The sequence below is a fragment of the Aphis gossypii genome, chromosome X, assembly GCF_020184175.1.
Source record: "Aphis gossypii isolate Hap1 chromosome X, ASM2018417v2, whole genome shotgun sequence".
Classification (NCBI taxonomy): Eukaryota; Metazoa; Arthropoda; class Insecta; order Hemiptera; family Aphididae; genus Aphis; species Aphis gossypii.
The window spans coordinates 63200482-63226745 of NC_065533.1; the positions used below are offsets into that span (position 1 = coordinate 63200482).

Genomic DNA, 26264 nt, shown 5'->3' on the forward strand with positions numbered 1-26264 from the left:
ATCGACTGGCCAACCGACTAACCGACCAACCGACTAACTATCGACTCAATGTCCCATCATATTATTATAATATATAATTATAATATTATATCTGTATTATATTATCTACATATTATATATCAGTGTATTATGTATGTGTACTATTGTTTTTGCTTCGATTTTTCTTTGTGGCAGATTTTATTTGTTTGTTTTTTTTCAATGTCATTATTTATATTTTGTTTATGTTTTTATGTACTCATTTATTTATTTTTGTTTTTGTTTTCATACGTTATAACTTAACTTCGGGGGCCTTGGTATTGTGTATGTAGCAAGAAAAGTATCGTCTACGCGTGAGAGCTTCGGATAGTGGTGATCCACCGTCGTACGCTGAGGTCGATATTGAATTAGACGTCGTTGATCGGAACAATAAACCTCCTCTGTGGGAACGGAGCGTGTACGGTCCTACACACATCAAAGAGAATGTCACAATCAGTACCATTGTGATCTCAGTCAAAGCCAGGTTTGTATTCCTGGCCTCAATCGCCTTCCCCGTTTACCGCGAGAGCTTTATTAAGGCGTCTGACGGTACTCGTGTAACGTCGTGATGTCACGATAACATTTTAATGTTTGCGGCGTATATCTATATATAATATCGATAATATATGTATAGTTAAGTACGTATTACTTATAAAAGGTAACGAATAGGTCTCGTGTCGGTGATCCAAAAGTATTAATTTTCATCCGTTCTAATTATGTTATTACAAAATTATTACATAATATGGTGTGACTATAAATGACAATAGCAAAGCTGGCATATTTAAAACAATATCAGTATACATAAATATATGTATGTATATTATATATATAACTATATGAATGTATTCAAGACTAACACCTTTGACTCTCGATCGAACTATATACTTTATATTTTTATCAGTATTTTATTCGAAAAAAAAATTCTCTATAGTACAGGTGCACATGCAGTTAGTGATGCGAGATAAGTGAATTGTTCTAAATTTCATAGAAATTTTCTTCAGTGAATACATTTATTTATTGTTGTTCAAGTCGAGTAACACCTCATCATTTTAGATGTTTTTTTAAAACATGGTAACTATAATTTAGGTACCTATTTTAATATTCTATTTCAGTAGTCTATTATAGTCATAAAACTATACATACAGACATATTGTTTTTAGTATTTTATATACTCATTGTTAATAGATAAATGCTGTTTTAAACATATTGAATCAATAATAAATACCGTTACTTATTCATATGGTTTAAATTTATTTTGAAATATATTTAAAACCTGGGTTCTTATAATGTTGTTGTGTTTATTATGTAAATTATAATTTTATGTCTGCTTGAAAACGGTTTCAAAAAGGAATAGATTAATAGGTAGGTAAAAAAAAAACTAATTATTTAAAAAAATTACTAGTTCGCTACACTGTATGTACACTTCACAAGTAAATTAGCTGACTATTTTTTACCGTTAAATTCAACATCTCTAGGTGCAGTACGCACATATCGCGTAAAGATAATATTATATAGTTCGATCTCTGAACCGGAAGATTCGGTGATATTTTTCTTACGGTTTAGTCTACAATGTAATGATGAAAATGATGACATATACACGTCTTATATAACAAAAACAAAAACTGATATATATACGTATATACATATATTTATGTGTGTCTGTGTACACAAGGTGTACATGTATTATCATTGTATTTTATGTTATTCCCCTTCCCATGTGCGTGTGTGATTATACCGTTGCGGCGTGTGTATATATATAGCGTGAGACGTACAAGCTGGAAGCCACTGCCCAAGATAAGGGATACCCTCCTTTGTCTCGGAGTGTCGAGGTCCAGATCGACGTGGTGGACCGAGCCAACAACCCACCGGTCTGGGACCACGTAGTGTACGGGCCCATCTACATAAAAGAAAACAAGCCAGTCGGGGCAAAAGTGGTATCTATTAAAGCCAGGTCGGTCCAACAATTTCCACAAAACAAAAACTCAAATCATTTATTAATATTATATTAATTAATAACAATATGCTACTATACATTGTACGTCAGATTGTAATAGTATAATATATTCAAAACTATACTGTTGATGCACGGCACTAAAAAAAAAAAAAAAAAATCTCTTTATGATTAATTTAAAGTAAACAAAACAACGAATGGTTCTGAGCGTTTTGAGCGAAATCCGAAACCACTACAGAACCCTCGACGATTTCATACGAAATTTAGTACTATCAATGAGAGATTATATTTCTAAACAATTCAAAGATATTTTCATTGACATTCCTACCATACCTAAAAAAAATAACTATTTAAATATACAAATTTTTAATATATATATTAAAAAAATAATAATTTAGGTACATTTAACTAGGTACTTAACTGTATATTTATTACCGATAACTTATAAGTAATATTAATATTAAATTCGTTACAAACATTAGTAAAAATATTTATATTTTATTTATTTTCTATATTACACGGCCTTCAGCATTCCACAGTTTGAAAGCCATCGATCTAAATTATTTTGCGATTCTCTAACGTGATACAAACATGATTAAATTAAATCCGCTTCTCGCTCGTATCAAAAAAAAAAAGCCCATAGTAGACGTATCGAAAACTATCCTCGCTGCGCTCAGAATCTATAGAAATCACGAAAATAATACGTTATTTTCACGTATATTACAATGTAATGTATTATTTATTTAACAATATAAATCATATTGGTTTTACGATTTTTTTTTTTTTCAATAATATTATTACTTTTAACCCGTTTATAGAGATATAATGTATTATTTATATAATATATAGGTACGAGGTGTACAGAAAACGGACGCTTGTCGAATTTGTATCATATCGAAGTACATAATATTGTTTTGATGATATAAAGATTGTAACCGAGTTTGGTTGTAATAATAATTTTTATTATTATTTATTTTCCATTTTACGAACCATGTGCATAATGCATGGATATAAACATCATATACCGGGCGTTCCACAAATAATGAACTGATTTTGAATTATTATATATTTTTATTGGTAAGAGTTATTATAAAACAGATTTTAGCAAATTATATATTATAGGATTCTTATAAATGTTCCATTTACCTCTCTTAAAATCTTAGATTAGATTTTTTTTTTTGAGGGGGTTGAAGTGGCTTAGTTAGCATTCCCGATCTATGCCTAAACTTCATACCATAAGACACAAACGATATTGTGATTATTCGAACTCCAGTTAAACTAACTCTAGCCGGTGAGACAGCAGTAATAGCCGATGTCCACATAATTGAAACTCATGTTTTACCGATTGACTCCAAAACCATACCAATATTTTGCAACGTGTATTTTTAGATTTGTAATTTTTTACTTTCACCACAATTGAGAATCTATTTATTTATCTGTATATTGTACGATCTACTCAAAACTCACTCCCAATATTTTATGATTAACTAGCAAATATATTTTTTAATATCCGAATTGAAATTTTTAACTTCATACTATAGGTAACGATTAAAGATATATTTTGGTAAAGAGAGCAGAAGCCATGGGTTAAATTAAAACAAAATGAAAACTGCAAAATAAAGTTGATTTTGACTTCTATATTCTATACTGTATCTATTTTGATTTTAAAATGTAAACATTCTTTGTAGAACGCTCTGTATATTAAATATTATCTACGAGTGAATACCGAGCGTGAAGTTTTTGATTCTTGACGAATTTATAAACAGTAACTATAATCGTTATAGTTAGAGGTATCATTTTTTTATTTTGTTCTTATCAGTTTTATGGAGCGCAATCTGTACATCTTGCGACTCATATTATGTAAATACTTATATTATATACCTCTGCCTGCGTTTGACTATAGGTAGTTAAATATTATTGTTTTGTCATTTCGAGATTTCTGCAATCCGACCGATCGTATCGATTTCCGGGTGCATCTCTAAACGTCAAAACAATGCATGCAGGTCAAGACATTTGCACGTCCGCACTAAACAATGCACGTTGTGTATGTGCGGATCTTGTCAAAACGGAATTACATTTTTTTTTTAAATTTTAGTTTTATTTTTTGCTATAAGTATCTCGTTTTTTGTTAAAAATATTATATTATTTTATTTTATTTTTCATTCATTGATTTATCCGCAAGTTAATTCGTTGATAACGGTTTCTAAAGTTCGAAATCAAACACGAATGATCGATTAGATTCATATATATTTTATTATTTCTGAAGAGTTATTATAGTTTTTTCTTGGGTCGTTAAAGTTTTCAATTCTTCGATTAGGTACGCTTAGTTTTTCGTATATTCATTTAAAAATACGATAAATAGTCGTATTAATCTTCGCACATATACTCACACACTACATTTACAGCAATCTAGTATCTATTTAACTATAATAATAATTACTAAGTTTAACCTATGGTGTAAATGCGTACTACACAGTTTTTCCTTTTTAACGTCCAAATCTCAAACTCCAAGTTAGGTTAATTATTACATATTTTACATTGTAATCACCAAGCTAGCTCACCACTTTATTTATTTTAATAATGCATTTACTCAAATTTTAATTTTTAGAATTTGTATGTATACTTACTAAAATACCATATTTTCAATTACTTACTAAAAAATTTTTTTAAATTATTCAAAGTTCAAGTTCTTAAACTATTAAAGCTTTTGGTTTTCAAATAAAAATTACCCTTTTTAATATATATTAGTCAGATAATTTTTTTTAGAAATTTTGCTGTATCTTTATTGAAAATGTAACTAATACTTTTCTAGTTATTGGACATTATGTATCAAGGATAATAGTCCACGTTAATGAGCTGAAGTAATATATGAAGCATTAATGATTTAATAATTTATTACAATAATTAATACTGATTTATTTACATTTTAAAATTTGTAAAAAATTATCCGAGTATGATAAATATTATATTCAATATTATATCTATTTTATATTTTTGTATAAAATCATTTTTAGAGACTGTTGAATTTTGTATTTCGAAAATTACTGCTGAGATGGCACAGAAAATCTAAATATTTAAAAATATGATCTTCAAGTGTAGTGTAATTGAAAATTTCTATTAATCAAAATTTAAATAATTAATGCATTAGTAAAGATAAGAAAGATGGCAAGCATACTTGATGAATTCCTTTGTTTTTATAAACCTAGTACAAAAAAAATAATACGATCACCCGTGGTTTGTCTGACCAGCAAACAATACTATGGCAATATGTATATTACAATATCATACTTACGCACATTTAGTTGGAATTACGGGAGTTGGTGTTGGAAATATCACACAATTTAATTATTATATTAACGAAACACACATTTTAAATTTTAATGATAACCTAAAACGCTGTCGAAAGACGCCCGTTTTAACGAATTTGAAATGCGACATCCGACGATGACGATTTAACATAATGGAATAAATTTAAATAATTATACAATTATATATAGAATGATATTGTTAAGATTTTTCGAGAAAATATTATCGCGGAAACAATGAATGTTCTTTGATATTTTTTTCTTCGTATTTTTTTAGATTATACTGTGTAGGTGTATTTTTCATTTTCATTTTTATTTATTTTGTATTTTTGTATTTTTGTATTTTGTGTACCTAATCGATTTTGACCAGTCACATTGTTTTTTGGCATGTCTGGTTGGTTTTAATTTTTTTTTCATATCGCTATATTGTTACCTATGTATATAACATACATAAATAATATTGTGTTTTGTTTTGTCATTTTTAAGTATAAGTACTAAGTTCATTGCTTTATTGCATAATTTATACGCAGAAAAGATCGGTTTTTTTTTATTTTTGTCTTTTGTATTTTGCTAATGTCCCATCCGTTTTTTTCGTAAGCCATTTTAATTTTTCATCCAATTTTGTTTTTTTACGCTCAAAAAACATTTTTTCTACGAGTGCATGTGGCATAATATATATATCTAATATCTATATATTATTTATGTGTATTTATTTTTTTACAGAATATCATTTAACATGACTTATCGTTCCAATACGAATCCATTAATTATTATTACATTATGTGGTTCATTATGTGACGATTTTTATTGTTATCAATATTCGAACATAGATAAGGGAAATACACGTAACACTTTTTATTTTTTAAAGGACCAAAGAATTTAGTCATGATCCATTCGATATGATCATGTTACATTACATACACATGTATGTATACGCGACACATAAAACGCCATCATTTTTATACCTAGTTATATTATGCCAATCATTATTATGACACTATATTTTCAACCATTTTTTTTTAGTGCGATGGAAATGTTTTAACCGCGTTCTACGTTAGTGTAATATACCTAATTATATTATGTTACGTGTTACCGATCGCCAATTTTTCACAAATTATTTTGATCACGTTGTATGTTCAAAAATTCGTACATGTATTAATATTACCATAATATACTATAATACTATACTGTCTATATTCGTCCTATACATGCATCATATTATATTATGGAACCATTGCAAAACGATTTCCGATGCCGTATCATATTATATTAATATTATCACGATTTTCGCGATCGACTTTGTTTATATACCCACTAACTAATGACGATCGTCATCGTCACCGTCGTCACGCCGCGTATACAAATATAGGGTCGTCATTTCGAATTACAATGAACCGATCGCGTCTCATCGTTTGAATATGTTCGATCACTGACTGATTGGAATCTCGGTATTTTCAGCTCGGGCATCGAGGGAAATCCGACCGTGTTCTATAGGCTAATGCCAGGATCCACAGCGCAGACGAACAAGTTCCACACATTTTATTTGCAACAGAGACAGGACAATGGTTTCACTTGGGCTGACATCAAAGTCAACCATCCACTGGACTATGAAACGATCAAGGAATATAATCTGACCATTCGTGTAGAGGTTAGTACTTAGACTGTAGTGTTATACATAATTTGTGACTTTGTGAGTGTATTAATAATAAATTAATAAATACGAGAAAAGATGAATCTTAAGTAATCGTTATTATAGATAATATAATTAAATATTATTTATTAATTAAATATATACCCACTTGGGACAAATATGAGTAGAAGGACTCTTTGTTTTTTTTTTTCAAATTTAGACTGTTTAAATCTATGTACCTATAGGTACCGGTATACTACTACATATTTTTGTCATTTTTGTTTTCTTAATATGCATATTTTACATATGGTAGTTCTGCTTACGACTTAGGTGGACACGGCCTCAGAAATCACTACCACAATTTTATCAATCTAAATTATGTACATTTGTCAAATAGTTCTAGATAAATATCGTATAATAATAATGACGCTCTACACTTTAAAATATATTAAAATTAATTTTCTCTCAAGAATTATGTTTCTTTAAACATGTAGGTAGCTGTATTGTTGTAGCAACTTTACTGTTAAATTGTGTGCCAATTGTTTCGCGTTAACACGTCAATATAAATATATCATAATTTATATTTTATAATCTTTATTTAATTACATCCATCTCCTTTTGCAGAACAACGGAGCTCAACAACTTGCATCTGAAGCGACAGTGTACATTATGTTGGAAGACGTGAACGACGAAATACCGTTGTTCACCGAACGAGAACAAGAGACCGTACTGGAAGGTGAGCCGATCGGTACCAAAGTCACTCAAGTCAATGCGATCGACAAAGACGGCACGTTTCCAAACAACCGGGTAAGTCTGTCTTAGAGTCCTAAACTATTTACATTCACAGTTCACTGATAATGACAAATTTTTTGTCGTGAAAAAAGTTACTTTCTGGGAATGACAATTTTTAGAGATCAGGAGATCAGCAGGGACAAAAAACTTGTTTAAAAATATTTTTTATGGTGATACAGCGATTTGCAACATTTAAATTCAATATGATTCACTAACTTACTATTTTTGTCGGCACTTCCTTTTTCCCCCTGTTACCTATTTAGCTATGAAATTTGTTGCTTGTTGAGAGTTTTAAAGGTTCAACATGGTCATTAAAAAGTTGTTCTGAAATAAATAGTAAAAAATACATCCAATTTTACCATTTTACAGTGTTGTAAAGCATAGAAATACAATTATTTTAAATAATTGTATTATATAGTATTTCAATTTATTGAAGAAGTCAGACATTTTGAATCGTGATTTAAAATTTCTAACGAACGACAGAATTTAATTTGGTAGAATTATTAGTTATATTGTAGAAATGAATGATAGAAACTCATTTCGATTTCTTAAAAACGACTTATTAAAAAATGTTATTTATATATTCATAGTATTATAATGCTATATATAATTTGAAATTTAATTTAATTTCGTTTTATGTTTGAAAATTATATCAAATACTTAAAATATTATATTTAAATAATATTTCAAATACTAATAAGTTTTCTAAGGATTATTTACAACACTGTCAAAAGCAGTAAAAACACCCTTACTTAAAATATAGGATGGTGACGATGGACGAATATTTGAGTTACTCTAATTATTTGTATATTATTTGCAACTGCTTTAAATAACTGTGCACAGCAATGAATTAAACATATTATTATACGATTTATGGGACATTATACCAGACAGAGTGTTAAATAAATAACTATTGTTTCTTTATACGCCTGAAGAAAGCAATATGAAAATCTCTGGTATTTAAGATATTTTCATGTCTACGGTAAAATAATCATGTTGTAAATTAAATATTATTATATGAATAATTTATTCCACGAAGGACGATTGAACTATGATATAATAATAATATTTTATTGGCTACAGGTATATTACTTTGTGGTCGATTCGCCGAGGAACGAAGGAAAAGATTATTTTGAAATTAACTCGGAAACCGGCGAGGTGTTCACGAAAATAGTTTTTGACAGAGAAAAGCAAGGCGCTTATGCCCTAGAAGTCGAGGCCCGAGACGGAGCGCCATCCGCCAGGCCTAATAACGGTGAAGCTCCGAACTCAGGTATATTTTACACTATACTTTTAAATCATTCCCCTCATTCCCACTACTTACGATCAATTCTTTCACTAACAATCACATTTAAATCAACACTCGCTTCTGTACGACGCCAAAGGGCGGGGTGAATCGTTTAATGAAACACACTTATTTTCTCTACATTTTTAATAGTTTTTGATAAATGTATTTTTTTTTACACAATATATTCATATATGGGTAATATACGAGATCACATAATGTAATGAGAATTCACAGAAATAACGCTACAGAAAAAATTATAGTTTAAGCATTAAAAATATTAAAAATGGCATATTTCATTGAAATATTCAATTTTTCTTCTAAATTTTAATTTAAATATATATATTAGGTATCAATTATAAATCTTTATTAATACGTAAAAGCGAAATTGATACTTTTCAATGGAATTAATGGGTACTGTTACAATTTTCTTTTTTCTGTATTGATATTACGCTTATATTAAATAAATCAATAAACAATAAACATTGTATCTACTAAATAAAAATTTAATTCAACAAAACTTTTATACTTGTTAATTTTTAATAATTAAATTTAAATTAAATGAAATTTATAAAATAAACCAGCTTTTTCCATTTGTCTTAAACACTCAAAATCTCACTGTTAAATATATGAAAACTAAAGATATCGTTGGAAGATAATTTAGTGATATGAATCATTTAATTTAAAATTAAATAATTACCTATACCTACAACTAATTAATTGAACAATTGTACATGTTTGGAATTCGATTTTCAAATGTACATTTAATCAAAAACATTTTCTTCTTTAGAATATAAAATTAAAAATATGTATTGTAATACAAAAAGTAAAAACCTTAAAAATATAGTATAAATATGTTTTTTTTTTTTTTTATTTAATGTTATTGTGTAATGACTTCAAACGATTTAAAGAAAAAAAGAAAATATATTTCAAAAAACTTAAATAATATTTTTTCGAAAATCAGTTTTTAACTTTAAAAGAATTTCGTTTTACTTAAGTGTAGCATCTTTGACAATATATGACTTTAGATATTATTATCCAGTATAAACTTTATATTAATATACTCATAATGTATTTTCAGTATCCAAGTTCATACGAATCGGTATTGCTGATAAGAACGACAATCCACCGTACTTTGACAAAGCCCTATATGAGGCTGAGGTTGATGAAAATGAAGACATACAGCATACAGTACTCACCGTGACGGCGAAAGACCACGATGAATGTTAGTATTATACAACTATATATTGATAATAATTATTATAGGTATATTTAACCTAAATTTAATGAAGAAAACAATAAGTGACTCTGAAAATAATCTTATAAAACACATCTTCTATTAACATTAATTTTTATATCAATCTAATAAAACATTTTTACTTAATTTTAAAAATATTATTAACATCTTCCTAAAATATTTACAATCATTTTAACCTCTTTTTGTGGTTCGTGCCTATCCGGCGCACGAAAATTTAATTCTCGTTTATAAGTTATTGATTTAGTCGGTTGTGTTATAATTACCTATTATTACACTTTCACAGATTTACCGTCAGAGTTGTAAATTTTTAGAAAACTTTTATTTGATATTTGATTATAATTAATAATATTTGTTATATTTTAAATATTTGACTTTTTCCTTTTGTATTAAATAGAAACTCAAAAATCATGTCATATTTACATATTACTATATATATTTGTATTAACTATAGAAGAATATCACAAAAATAAACAATAATATGTATGTGAACCATAGCGCCCATAGGTTCCTAGATTTCATATGAGATTTTTTCGGAAAAACGATCACTGTAAAACAACGATGTTACATTTTTGAAAGAAAATTAATGTGAATATTTTATAAAAACGCATAATCCTAAGAAATACCCATCACTATAATAATATTATAAGAACCTTAATTAACACCTACGTGACCGGAGATCACGTGTCATTTAGAAACGTTTGGGTGTAAAATATTTTTGTTTTCCGTATCGTTTGCAGCGTCCAGAATACGTTACGAGATAACAGGAGGAAATCTTGGTGGGGCGTTTGCAGTAAAAAACATGACAGGTGCCATTTATGTTGCCGGTCCATTGGACTACGAGACGAGGAAAAGGGTAAGTTAAAAAACGCATTATTACGCGTCATCAAATTTATTGTCTACTAATCTAATAAACATTTATTATTTTATATTTTCGTCCCGACTGAAATTATAGCAGGGGCGTGCCTAGGGGGAGGGGGGTCTTAAACCTCCCGAGAAATAAAAATTATACAATATATATTATATAAAAACTTATACTCTTAATATAAGTACGTGTTAGTAAAAATATTGAACTCCCCAACGAAAATTTCTAGGCACACCCCTGAATTATTATTAACGTAAAACTGCGGAAAATGTCTTTTGGGAAGAATATTCTCAAGAATTTAACAAGTAATAAGTAGAATTCAGTAACAACAATCAACCTTATTATTAGTAATTATTAATTTATCTAAAATAGATAAATAATTCACCACTATTTTCACTTATTTACTCAACAACAACAAAAATTATAAAGTCAGCTGTAATCAGAGCCGTATTAACGCATAGACACTGTAGGCGCTGTGTCTAGAGCCTACGAAAAATTGTGGCTATGATTTTATTGTAAAACGTAAAATGGTATAATAAAGGGTGGTTTTGTTTTATAGTTTTTAATAATTTAATTATATATATTTTTGAGTAAAATGAATTGTTTTTAGGATTTGCTAAAAGTGTTATCACATAAAAAGTTATAAAAGTTTAGGTTTGATTTTTATGCTATAAATGCCTCTTTTTTTTAAAAAAAAGCTTAACACAAAGATTCCACACTTTTTCTCCCAATGAGAGGTTTTTCAATAATTTAAATATTTGATAATGGCCTTGCAGTGGATTGGGGCCTAGGGCCTCCGGCCTACGATAATGTTATCCGGGCCAGGGCCTTTAATAGGACTATAAATGTTGTGCACCTGCCTCTAAATTATACAATATTTTTGAGAATATTCCCGTTTACCCAAAAACATTCCCTGTTCACATCACTAGAGTCCCGATTAATTCGATTTGATTTTTATTTGATTTTTTTAATTTATAATTTATTCTTTATTTAACATGATAATGATAATTACTGCTAATTTATTTAATAATAATAAAAAAAAAATCATCAAAATAATAGTTAACTATCAACATAAACGCAAAAACTACACACATACACATTATAATTTTTAAGCAGTATTAAATACGATCGACACATAAACATCATAGTACACATTCTGTTTTTACAAAATTGCTCACGAGTGAATAATTCACCACGTGATTTTCAAGTGTGGGTCTGAGGCATATTGTAATAATGTACAATCTATCCGTATGACATACCCAGATTAAGAGTTACTGTATCTCTTTGAGAAAATATTATAAATTGTTTGAAAAAAAAAATGTTTTCGTAAATGCCATTTTCGCCGCCGTGACACATACTTTATTCGCGGTTAATAAATAATAATTCAAAACGTTTAACAAGTCTTCCGATGTGAATAAACTAAACTCATAAGTGAACCTTTTACATTACTATTTTTATTATTATTATTAGATATCTATTTATTTTTAAAAAGTGCAGTCGTCGCCCAACAGTTTTGGCTCTCTACGATGTAGCTGCAGTAACGCCATATTGTATTATTATTGTTTATCGTGATATTACTAGTAATAACCCTCTCTACTTCCGCTCACATCAGTAATGTTAATTCAGCGCCAGACAAACTTCCAGACGTAGGCACAGGTTTTTATCCCGTCTAACCCGTTTGTAATACATCACGATAATAATATAATATTGACGTTGTTTTATATTACATACCTATGTTTATTTTCGATTTATTTTATTTTTTTCTACGAAATTATGATTTATTTAAGTTTTCATCAACACCATTTATTGTCTTTTTATTTTTTTATTTTTCTTTGTTTAATTTTTTTAATTTAACATTTGCGCAATCGCTATATAATCGAAAAATATTAATATTGATAATATAATATGTTATGATCAAATATTTAACTTCCGAAATAAACACCATGTGTACAGTACGAATTACATCTATCCGCTTCGGACAACTTGAAAGAAAACCACACGATAGTCGTGATCCACGTGAAAGACGTTAACGATAATCCACCGGTGTTTGAACGGCCCACGTACAGGACACAGATCACGGAAGAGGACGACCGGAACTTGCCTAAACGCGTCTTACAGGTCCGGCGCGTTTGCCTACGCACACATAGTTTTTAAGCTAATTTCCCGTTGCATGCAGCATGACGTATTTCACCATGCATATAACATTATATAGGTATTATACTTATCATTTAGTTAGGTCTAGAGTGTTGCCACTTGCGAGTCGACGGCTGCTGCATCATCGAAATGCGTTTAATAACAATGATAAAATATATCGTTGTATCTACCTATACATAATTTTGCACGAGCGGAATTCAACCGTTAATAGTTTTCACTTATATGTAATGATAATAAAATAATATGACATCGTATAATATATTGTTTTCTACGAGATGGTTCACCATGCATGCTTACTCCCATTTTTTCCATTAGTGCTTGAATTTATTAAAATTGTGATTTTTTAAATATTTAAATACTTGTATATTTAAAGAGTATATTTTCACTATTTTCATAATAGAGTTTTTTTTATTATTGAAAGAGCATCCTATGTGGTAATAAAAATGTCTATTTTTCAAATAAAACCACTCATTTTTACTGTATACAGTTTAATAGATAATATTTTTGAAATTGTTAACGAATTATAATCAAAATTTGAACTTGTAAGTTATTCAGTTATTAAAACTTTTTTATTATAGATAATAGTGCTTAAATGTCTACTAGATTTTATAAACCTATAGCTGACCTGGTAATGATTTACTATAAATAAATACAATATTAAAAGTTTGATATCAATTATTGTATTCGGTTAATATTGATGAATACTTTTATAATATTATTATAGCTGTACCATGCGATTATATACCATACACCCTATAACTTTCATTTGATATTTAATATATAGTACATTTGTTATAATATTATTTATTTTGGAACAATTTTACAAATATTATCACAAATGTTAATAAGCTAATTTAAATTACTTGTGAAATATTCAAACCCCCATAGTCTATACTTTCCAAACCTTTTATCATCAATAATCATGGATTTATATTATCCTTGTATAAAATTTTAAATAACTCAAAAACTGTATATTTAAAATTGTATTTGATTTGTTAAAGTTTTCTAAAAAATTATCAACTAAGTAATTTTTATTATAAAAGTGGAAGCTCGTATTTTAAAAAACAAAACTTTGTATCTCCATAGAAAACTCTATTATACCTAGTGTACAAGCAATCTCAGAAATTAGAAAATGTGTTCTTTGAATAACTATATTTAAGTCTAAAAATCAAATTTTGAATAATTCATTATTAAAAAAAATAAGTGGGTAAAGCATGCTTAGGATAAATCATTATATTTAGCATTATTTTATTATTTTGGCGCGGCATGTTAATAATTGTGTATGATAATCGGTTTATAAGTAAAAATCGATAATATTAATTTATAAAATATGAGCACGTGTTGTAGTGTTTATTTATTCGAAATTAATTTTTGTTTAAAAACAACAGCAGTAATAGTATAATAACATCGCAATATTGCTATTTATAATAAGTACAGTATAATTCACCTACAACCGACCCCCCCCCTCCCCCAACTAATGAGGTCAAAAATCCTTTTCGTCGTTTCACTTTTTTCATGCGCCCCATGTAGTGTAATTAAATAAGAACACAGATAAGTGTATCTACATGTTTGCATGGTTGTAATGTAGTACGAATTGATATTGGCCGCTTCCGACAACTTCCAAGATAGCAAAACGACGGTGGTGATTCACATAAATGACAAAAACGACATGCCGCCAGTATTCAACTCACCGCTGTATGCCACCGAAATGGAAGAAGAACTGGTCGGAGCGTATCCACACCATTTGTTACAAGTACGTATCAGATAGATCGAACGGACAGACAGACACCCATCAATAATAACACCAGACTACAGTCTTGTAAAAACTACTTTTTATAAGTTTATAAATATTTAATCATAGTTGTTGTCAGTTGAGAAAATGCATAAACGAATCCTCAATGAAAAAGGTATTGAGTAAAAATACAGATAATTTCAAGTACTTTAAAATTGTTAACACGCATTTTTTTTTCTATCTAATAAATCAACTGAACCAAACTTTTTCTTGGCATCTTCATGTTTTGTATTAATTTTGTACAACATTTAAGCTGTATTATTTGGCGCAACTTTACATTACTCATCTGTTTTCTTTTGAAAACTATTTTTGTTTTATTTTCTGAATTTTCAGTTGTGTATAGTCACACACAAAACATAAATCTTTTATAGATACAATATATACAGCTGTTATATAGTATTTTTAAATATTTTTCTGATTTCGCATGATTAAATTAAAAATTAAATATGAATACTATTAGCATTCGACTTTAAATAGGTACAGATCATTTAAAAGAGTATTTATGATTCATATTTGAGTACTCATATAGAAAGTGTTTGAATACTTTTACTCAAGTACTTTACAAGACTGCTGGTTTATACATTGAAGGGGTACATTTATTGATTTGTTTATTGCCCGTTCGCATATAGATCTCGCTATAACCAATCGGATCCCCACAGGTAAGGATACCTATATAGTCTTGTCGCATTCAGTTTTATCCAGCACTTGTTTATAATAATAATATAGTCGTAGATCATTTTTGCAACCCTTTTTATATCTTACACGACTTTGTTAAATATTTGTCAACTCGTCGTCCGAAAATGTTAACGATAACCTTTATAATATCTGTAATTATAATATAGGTAACGGCCACTGACGGTGACAAAGATCGCCCGCAAAACATCGTTTATTTCCTTACGGGACAAGGCATTGATCCTGACAACCCAGCCAACAGTAAATTTGACATCAATCGTACATCGGGAGAAATATTCGTTCTAAAGGTAATGATAACGAATCGAAGCGATATTCACCTGCTAACTAAAATATATTTTATTAAAATGTCACACTTGAAATGCGTTTGCAGCCTTTAGACAGAGATCAGCCAAACGGTAGACCACAGTGGAGATTTACCGTGTTTGCGCAGGACGAAGGAGGCGAAGGCTTAGTCGGATATGCTGATGTCCAGGTGAACTTAAAAGACATCAACGATAACGCACCAGTATTCCCGCAAGGAGTGTATTGGGGAAATGTAACCGAAAATGGAACAGCTGGTATGTATTGTATTTGTTATGATTTCGGGTAAATTGTAAGACTGAAATAGCTAAAAAGCATGTAGGCACATGCACATATTTAACGAATAATTTTCTTTATTTTTCGTTATATTAAATAATCAAATTTACTTGATTCGTTTGAATATATTAGACAGGTAGGTTAGTGGAAAATAAATAGTATAATAACTATAATGTCTATAATAATAATATTATCATCGGCATAATTTTATGCTTACATGAACTTGTCAATAGGTAAGTAGATAATTATGTAACATAGATCATTGAACTGTTATCAGAATTTCGATATTTCGAAAATTTGATTCGAAAAGATCGAAATTTGTTAGTAATTAATACTCGTTTTGAATAAAGTACTTAGAGCTCTACTTAGAACTTGAACATCATCTTAAAGAGTTCTAGAAAAATTAAGTTTGATATCAATAATATTATTAATTTAATTTATATTCTATAAAATATAAATAACCATACCCTCGAATACAATTTTCCTCGTAAGCCCTTATTAGTTTTAATAAACGTATTGTTATCTGTTTAAAGTTCAAAGTTGGAAAAGTTCGATTAAAATAAATAAATTCAAGTTCAAGAAAAAAATTTTAACTCAGGATAGAATTTGTGAAATTGAAGTTAAATCCATTACCAACAATATTATATAATTATTAGGTATTATATGGTTTTGATTAGAATTGAAATAATATTGGAAAAATATGAATGGATGCGTAAAAAAGTTTATTATTTTTTTAAAAACCTTCTTAAAAATTTTTTTCAGTAATGAATAGTTTAAGTACTTACTTAAAATGCAGTGTATTCATTAAATTACTCATGTTTCGTAATATACAACAAGATGGAATAAATATAATATAACTGAAATATTGTAAATCTGTGTACAATGTAAAATACAATAAAGTTGTGTTTTCGTGATTGTGTTCACAGGAATGGTGGTTATGACTATGACGGCGGTGGATTATGACGATCCAGCCGAAGGCACTAACGCTAAATTAATATATTCGATCGAGAAAAACGTGATTGAAGAAGAAACTGGCACTCCGATATTCGAAATCGAATCCGATACGGGTGTCATCAAGACAGCTGTGTGCTGTTTGGATCGAGAACGCACTCCAGACTATTCTATACAAGTGGTTGCCATGGACGGAGGAGGCCTAAAAGGTACATACCCTATATATTAATGCTATTAACAAGTTAAAAATTAATTTAATGTAAGCTTTTTAACCTTTGTTTAGTTACTTTTGGGTTTCTGTTTATTTAAATACTAACTTATTTTAATAGTTTTTAATTAATATTAAATCAAAGAACTCAATTTTCATTTTAAGAAGTTATTTCAATTTATTTTGTTTTCAATTTAATTTCAATTTGTTTCGTATATATACCAAAAAATATTTCAGATTATGTTTGAGGGAAAATATATTTTTTTTTTTTTACTCACAAAAAACTTCAATGAAGTATTAAAAAATTGTGTATTAATTTTTAATTTTTTCTTATTGATGCATATGAACTTGACTAACTTAACAATAATCATAAGCTTGCCTAGCTTTTAATTAATATACATATGTGCACATAACGTCCCAAATTATCGCAACGTGTTCAGCTGAATATTTTCGACTGTTAATTTTCTGTACAACTATTGTTTTTGCACAGGTACGGGTACTGCTTCCATTCGCGTGAAGGACATCAACGATATGCCACCGCAGTTCACGAAAGAAGAATGGCTCACGGAAGTCGACGAGACCGACGGATTTAATTTCCCGGAAACTCCTATATTGACCGTCACGGTACACGATGAAGACGAGACCAACAAGTTCCAATACAAAGTGAGGCCACGTCGTAGTTATATTTTGTTGAACCTATAATTTTGATATCGTATCATTATATCTGTTAATTTTTTTCACTTCATAGGTGATCGAAAACAGTGGTTATGGAGCAGATAAGTTCACAATGGTACGAAACAACGACGGCACCGGTTCGCTGAAAATCGTTCAACCGTTGGATTACGAGGACCAACTGCAAAGTAACGGATTCCGTTTTAGAATCCAAGTCAATGACAAGGTAATAACGTAGTTAAACGTAGGTAGTCAAGAGGAAGTGCACCACACGACACTCATGTTACAATCAAATTTTCACTATAAAAATGTATAAAAAAAACATTAACTGCACTTTAAATAATTCGATTTTATAATAATTTCCATGTTTCAACAAAATAAATCATTGTTATTGAATTTATATGTGTACGAAATTGAATATATGTCACTTTTTTATCAAGTGATTTTTAAGAATATAATATTATGCACAATCAAAATTTTTCTCGGTTTTTTCTTACACGAAACAATTTTTTTATATAATTTCTTGTAAAAACTAACTATAAATATTGTACTAATGTATTATACTACCACTTATATAATTTACTTAGTATACACAAGCGCTAGGAAAGGGGGGTATTTCCCCTGGATTTTCAAAAATATGTTTTTATTAAATGTTTTAAGATAAATTACTATTTATTATATAACAAATCCTCTCACATTGCTATTTCTGCGGGCGTCTATATTAGTACTTAGTATATCTAATGAAATATATATACCTATTTCAACTCTTATTTTTCTTATGATCTCGATAATATTAGGTGCAACTAATATTTTGAAGCTCAGATAACTTATATTATTTCATAACTCACGGATGGTTTGTAATTTTTGTAGGGTGAAGACAACGATCACGACAAATATCACGTCGCATACTCGTGGGTTGTCGTCAAACTGCGTGATATCAATGACAACAAACCACAGTTCGAACGACCCAACATCGAAGTGTCGGTGTACGAAAATGTAGAAGTCGGCAAGAGTTTGGAAACGTTCAAAGCCACTGACCCAGACCAAGGAGGTAAGAGCAAAGTGTCGTACGCCATCGACCGTGTATCCGACCGCCGCCGTCAGTTCCGCATTAGTCAAGAAGGGACAGTTTCCATTCAACGTCAGCTGGACAGAGAAGAAACTCCTAGGCATCAAGTACGTAGTTATAGCTATATATATGTATATAATATATAGCTATATATACTTTAAATAATAATAACGAAAAATAATTTATGTTTCACATTTAAACGATTATATCATAGCTACTATAATTTGTTCTGAGATTGCCATTAAATAATTTCAAAGTTTAATACAAAATTGCAAAATACAAATTTTAAAATATTGCATTAAATAGATAAAATGTATGATTATAACTAATGTGTTATTGTATTATTAACATTAAAAAATCAACGCAATAAACAAAACAAAATTAAAGAATAAAAACAAAAAAAAAAGTATTATAATCTTAAAATAGTTAAAAAAAAAAATTCAAATGAGTTTATAATAGCTTATTAAAAAATCTAAACATTTAATTTTTTTAATAATATTTTATGATTATATAAATATAATTAATTTAATTGGCGATTTGTATACTCAAAAGATTTCTATTGTCCAATATAGGAATTTCATTTTAAACATTTTAATTCTTTAGTAATTAATTTGAGTTATTAACCTCTAAGTATCTTACTTTGAAAACACCATTTGTAGAACCTTAAACTTTTATTTTTTTTTTTTAAACAAATTTGTTTATAAAATGTTTCAAAACAAAAATATCAAGAAAAGATAGTATCTAGTTATTAATATTTTTCAAAATACGATTACATACTAACTTAACTATGTATGTGAAAAATTATTATAAAAAAACAAGCGTGCAATTAGCATTAAAAAACAGTACAATACATTAAATAGAAATCTGCCTATACTTTTACGTTAACATTTTCTTTGGTTCCAGGTGAAAATCTTGGCCATCGACGACGGCGTTCCCCCGAAAACGGCGACAGCCACCCTCACGGTTATTGTCCAGGATATCAATGACAATGCCCCAAAGCTTCTCCGTGATTACCGACCGGTGTTGCCAGAACACGTACCAGCCAGAAAAGTTGTTGAAGTCTTGGCTACCGACGACGACGACCGTTCGAAAAGCAACGGACCCCCATTTACGTTCAGAATGGATCCAAATGCAGACGATGTGATCAGAGCTTCGTTCAAAGTTGAACACGATCAAAGTACCTATAACAAACGCCGTTTATCTCCCATTTGCTACAGGCCCGTAGCAACAATAAAACACCAAGATTAGGGCAAGCCAAATTTTAGGGTTGGGTGGAATATTAAAAACTGCAGTGACTGATTTTATATTTTGTTTTCACATAATAGGTATCAACTATAATATTGTCTTAATGTTTATAATCTAGTTTAATATTGAACAATATAGAATAGTATATATTAATATATTAGTATAGAGCCAAATATAGGATATCTCTCGCTGTAAGTAAATACTAATATTATATAGTATAAAGGTGGGTCAAATAGAAGAACTAAACTGCATAAAAAAAAATCTAAATGCTCTCTAGACAGAAAAATAAATACTAATAAAATGATGTACATTTATTAATTTTAAAAATAATTCTCAAAACTGATCCTCGTACTCATAAACGTTTTTCCTATTTTTACTTCTGTTAAGGATAGATATTTTAAGCTTAAAGTCTGCTAAGCAGCAATGATTGGATCTAACTGAAGTAGTCAGTCCCCCCCCCCGGCTATGGGCCTGGTTCACTGCCAGTGTTTCATAATTTTATGTTAAATCATTCATAAAATTCATTTTTAGAGGGTGCCAACGGTGACGGTATGGCTGTAATCTCGTCGCTCAGGTCATTCGACCGAGAACAACAGAAAGAATATCTCATACCGATCGTAATCAAAGACTCCGGTAATCCCGCAATGACGGGCACCAGTACTCTGACAGTCATCATTCGAGACGTGAACGATAACAAAATGCAACCGGGATCCAAAGAAATATTTGCTTATAATTATATGGTAAATAATATTATTTAAAATTTGTATTATAAATATTATCGTAAATATGGAGCGAATTACTAAGATGTTTTTAATTACCCATATATTGAATGGTACCTATATATTTTTTATACCTATATAGTATATATTATAATAAATGTCTGTCTATCATATATGCATTTCTAAACCATTCAACCGATTGTGATTAAATTAATTTTGTTACAGAGATAGAAATTAGACATCTTGGAAGAAGATAGGCTAATTTAAAAAGGGAGAAGTCCAACCCCGGGGGGTGCTCAAACAGGGATTTTGAGATTTACGATGGAAATTTTGTTTATAAATAGTTTCTATTTGTTAATAATAATGATAATAATTAGTTTTAACAAAGATTAGTGCAAAAGAAATTATTATTATTATTATTATTTATTATCACTGAAAGAATAGAAAAACGTCTTTGCTAGTTTATTTTTTTTATTTAGTTGTTGTTCAGCTATTATAAAATAAAATATATTAGGTACTCATATAGAGTTGGCATTATTAATATTTTAATGGGCAACGATTTGCACCGAGAATAGCTAGTATTATATAAAGTATGTTATCGAGTTACTAAAATAGTCTTATAATCATAAGCCGCATTCAGGTAGATTGGAGGGGGGCAAGAAGTGCGATTCCCCTTGATACTGTTCAAAGTGATTTAACGATACTTTTCCCTCTACCAACACTAGAAAACAGAACGTAAATAAATTAGGAAATTACGAACGCAAAATAATTGGTTTATATCTTTTATATTGTTATGTTATTTTGTTTTATTCATGCCAAAATTTTTAGTTTTTCATTACTGTTTTTAAAATATTTAATTTATACCTACCATGTTTTCCTAATGCAGCTTATAATTATTATAGACTTATAATATACATTTAAACAAATTACTAGGTGTATTATCATAAAATATTTTGTAAAAATCAACATCAATATTTTCACATAGACACTTTAATAGTAGATTAGTCGTTGATATAATATTGTCTACAATTTTAAATTTATTAGTATGATACCAAATTAGTTGAAGAGTTAAATAGAAGTATTAACATTAAACCACAATTTTAACATACAGTACAATTTTGCAAATGTTTTGATTACATTTATTTACATACGGTATTTTACCTTGGGTTAAATTAAGCAGTTACTTAGTTACTAGTTTTAAGTTTTCACAATTTTCAAACCAATTTATTTTTTTTAAACAATTTAGAATAGTTCATTTTTTGTATTATATCACACATTACTAAATATTACTACTTTTCGCTATCAATCGCCACAATTTAAATTATATGATGTTACCTGCTATCTACCGATATGAATTAATGTTATAGATACTTACGGTATAAGAAAAAGCAAAATATATTATAGAAATAAATTATAAAATATTTTACTACCTTTACATACATGTGGGTATAAGAAAACCACCCAGTCACATTATTTTTAGTGTTCTCATTATTGCGGTTAATAATTATAATTATATAATATTATTACATTAATAATCATACATTCATACTAATAATATAATTTTATAAACCTATTCAGGGCCAAGCTCCGGACACAGAAATCGGTCGCGTGTATGTGTATGATTTGGATGACTGGGATTTGCCGGACAAAAAATTCTACCCAGATGGCACCGAACATCCCCGATTTAAGCTAAACGATACCACAGGAATGATTATGATGCGCCACGGTACTAGAGAGGGCCAATATAATTTGCGGTTCAAGGTGTATGACCGCAAGCACACGCAAACGGACATTTCTGCTAACGTCACGGTTACGGTTAAGGAAATTTCGCCCGAGGCGGTTATGAACGCAGGGTCTATACGTATCGCTGGCATATCCGACGAAGATTTCATCAGAATATGGAATTACAGAGTAAACGCTAAACGCAAAACAGTTTTTTGAAAATCGGCATGCTAACACGTTTTCTTTCTTTTTTTTTTTATTATTAGACGCAGAGCTTAGTCAGGAGCAAAGCCGATAAATTCAAGGATAAACTTGTAGACATTTTAAACACGCCCAGGGAAAATATCGACATTTTTAGTGTTCAATTGAAACAAAAGTACCCTCCCTTGACCGACATCAGGTTCTCTGCTCACGGATCGCCTTACTATAAAACAGTGAAACTCAACGGTCTTGTATTGATGCACCGCGAAGAGGTATGACGATTGCTTTGATCTCTAGTACTTAAATTATTATTGAATAATTATTCAAAGTTCAAAAAAACATTTAAAAATATTAACTATAAATTAAAATTAAAAATCGACAATGGTGTAGATACTTTTATAGTATTGTTGTACGTCGATGCATTAATACATTTATTTTATTTAAGAATAAAATATTATTTTAAAATTATTTGATATGAAGGCGGTGTCACCTCTGACTATAATACTGTATCTAAATATTGTCATATTAAATTCGTTTTTAGCATATTATATACCTATTTTGACATCAAATCGAATCTTCCTTCGTGCTATATTATCGTGTTTTTCTTATACTAGTTTTCAAATTTAGTATACTGGTTGCATTTATACTTGAGCGAAGTTAATCATAAATATTTTTAAACTGACAGCTCTCACACTTCCTAATAAAAGCTCTTTATTGTTTTAATCATATATAATTTGTCCATCTTTATTATGTCGCTTTAAGAACAAACAGTCATAGACATACCGTTAAAATTCAAAAAATATCGGAATACCTACAAAAATTATTGGTTTTGCCAATGTGTATTTATATTTTTCCTCTAACGTTCAGATTGAAAAGGATGTGGGAATAAACATAACCATGGTCGGCATTGACGAGTGTCTATACGAGTACGTAAATTGCGAAGGTAGTTGCACAAACGTATTCGAGATAAACACGCTGCCATACATGGTGAACGCCAACAAGACGGCATTGGTCGGTGTCCGAATCGACACTTACGCTGAATGCACTTGTGGAGCTCGAAACTTCACGAAAATCGAGACGTGTAGATCGAGCCCATGTCTGAACGGTGGACGGTGCACGGATACCAGAAATGGACCGACGTGCGAATGCTTGAATGGCTTTAACGGACCCAGGTGCCAGCAGACGGCCAGGAGCTTCAAGGGTAGCGGATGGGCTTGGTATCCACCCTTGGAAATGTGTGACAACTCTCATTTGAGCCTCGAGTTCGTAACAAGAAAAGCTGACGGACTAATGCTATACAACGGTCCTATCGTGCCACCCGAACCTGAAGAAACTCTTGTATCAGGTATGGCGTGGCTGTGTGCGTGTGTGTGGGTGGGTGGGTGAGTGGGTGTATTAAAGTTAAAATTGCAAACTACTTTTTATTTTTTTTAAGAACAAAAATACCGAACTGTTTAAAAAGTCATAAACTAAATTTAAAAACTTAACGGGCATACACTAGTGCACTAAGATTTAAAAAAAATATGCGATTTAAAATTTGAAAAAACAATTTTTAGTTGATTTTATTTTAAAATACAAATTAAATATTTTAATAAATCATTATTATATAATAAACTAACATAATTTAATATTATCCCATGATTGTTGTCAATTTTTCTGATACAAACTTAATCAAAATAATATGAAAAATATATTAATAATATATATATTATATTAATATGCACTATTATGGTAAATTATATCAAATTAAATTCCTTTTAAAAATCATACATTTTTTTTTAACTGTTCTAATATTAATCGGTCAATTGATGTAATACTTGATAGATATAATCTAAATGCAATCTTACAGAAATAAACTTGTCTATATAAATAATAAATATTGTAATAGGATTTAACTTTGACTGTCGACATTCGTCAAAAATTTCGATATTGAAGTTATTAAAAAATAAATGTCGTAGAACTTTGTTAGAATTCATTGATTAATATTTTCAAACTTGTTTATTTGCAGATTTTATATCAATCGAATTGGACAGAGGTCAACCACGTTTGCTCATCGACTTTGGGTCCGGTACATTAGAGCTTAAGGTCAAAACAAAAAAGAGTTTGGACGACGGCGAGTGGCATAAAATTGACGTATTCTGGGACACAGAGGTACGTATACCACTCACGGATTTTCATGCGATTTTTTATATCATATAACATAAATTATATTATTGTATTGTTGAACGGATGACTCTTAACGAATCTTTTCGGATTTCAGAATATCCGTTTGGTGGTGGACAACTGCCGTTCAGCAGACATATCTGAACTTGAAGATGGTTCACATCCAGAGTTTGACGATGCCTCGTGTCAGGCCCAGGGCACAATACCACCGTTCAACGAGTATTTAAATATCAATTCGCCACTACAAATCGGTGGCCGTTACGTACAGGATTTCGACCCCACTCATTATCACTGGCAATCTGCTCCATATGGAAAGGGGTTCGATGGCTGCATCAAAAACGTCTATCACAACAGCAAAGTAAGTAACTTTCGACTTGATTACAATAGCCCATATTATTATTATTTATTAATATATATAGGTATTCATTAAGTATATATTATAATTTGTATTATTTTTCTGCCACCTTGTTCGAATGCATCAGTAATAATAATATCAGCTATACAGTACTGCTATAAATTTGTGTTGATGATTTCAAAAATCAACGAATTTCAAACTATTACTATTACTTGAGTATATTGTATATTAATGAATTTTGTCGAATCTTTTACAAATAAATCTGAATATTGTTTGAGCACGGTGTTCAGAGACAATATTTATATGGTACCTATATTGGCAATACAAACAGTGAAACACTAGAAACCTTTCTTTATTATACTTATCCATAAAAAATATTCAAGGCAGTCATAATATCATGTCTAAACTTTTAAACGAATTTATGTCTCGTTTTAAGTAAATGCAACAAAAATTAGTTTATGTAATTTAATACCTGTTTTGTTTTGTCTTTTGCGTTTTTAATAAAAATCTACCGCATTTCATAACGAATATTATTATGTTATTATGACCCAATAGGTCATATCTCTGGAGAATGTGTAATAAATTAAATAACGCCATTGATTTATTATATAGATAGATAAAATTTTTTAATTATTTCCGAAATGAT

The 26264-nt window shown here is 29.5% G+C and overlaps 1 protein-coding gene across 5 annotated transcripts in view; it reads left to right on the forward strand.

Moving 5' to 3' along the window:
* LOC114124749 (neural-cadherin) overlaps positions 1 to 26264 on the forward strand; it is a 137655-nt gene that overhangs the window by 100335 nt on the left and 11056 nt on the right. For 2 of the 5 annotated variants that reach the window (XM_027988103.2, XM_027988106.2), the window contains 20 exons: positions 1776 to 1966; positions 6730 to 6919; positions 7526 to 7708; positions 8777 to 8966; positions 10060 to 10203; positions 10974 to 11089; positions 13052 to 13216; positions 15887 to 16024; positions 16108 to 16294; positions 17240 to 17473; positions 17963 to 18135; positions 18221 to 18370; positions 19015 to 19320; positions 20117 to 20390; positions 20990 to 21198; positions 22756 to 23088; positions 23166 to 23372; positions 23968 to 24445; positions 25109 to 25251; positions 25361 to 25621. In XM_027988103.2, coding sequence (XP_027843904.2) covers positions 1776 to 1966; positions 6730 to 6919; positions 7526 to 7708; positions 8777 to 8966; positions 10060 to 10203; positions 10974 to 11089; positions 13052 to 13216; positions 15887 to 16024; positions 16108 to 16294; positions 17240 to 17473; positions 17963 to 18135; positions 18221 to 18370; positions 19015 to 19320; positions 20117 to 20390; positions 20990 to 21198; positions 22756 to 23088; positions 23166 to 23372; positions 23968 to 24445; positions 25109 to 25251; positions 25361 to 25621 — 4272 coding nt within the window. Of the gene's footprint in view, positions 1 to 308; positions 500 to 1775; positions 1967 to 6729; positions 6920 to 7525; positions 7709 to 8776; positions 8967 to 10059; positions 10204 to 10973; positions 11090 to 13051; positions 13217 to 14840; positions 15006 to 15886; positions 16025 to 16107; positions 16295 to 17239; positions 17474 to 17962; positions 18136 to 18220; positions 18371 to 19014; positions 19321 to 20116; positions 20391 to 20989; positions 21199 to 22755; positions 23089 to 23165; positions 23373 to 23967; positions 24446 to 25108; positions 25252 to 25360; positions 25622 to 26264 lie in introns of all 5 variants that reach the window. The other 3 variants (XM_027988105.2, XM_027988104.2, XM_027988108.2) reach the window with 3 other exon arrangements.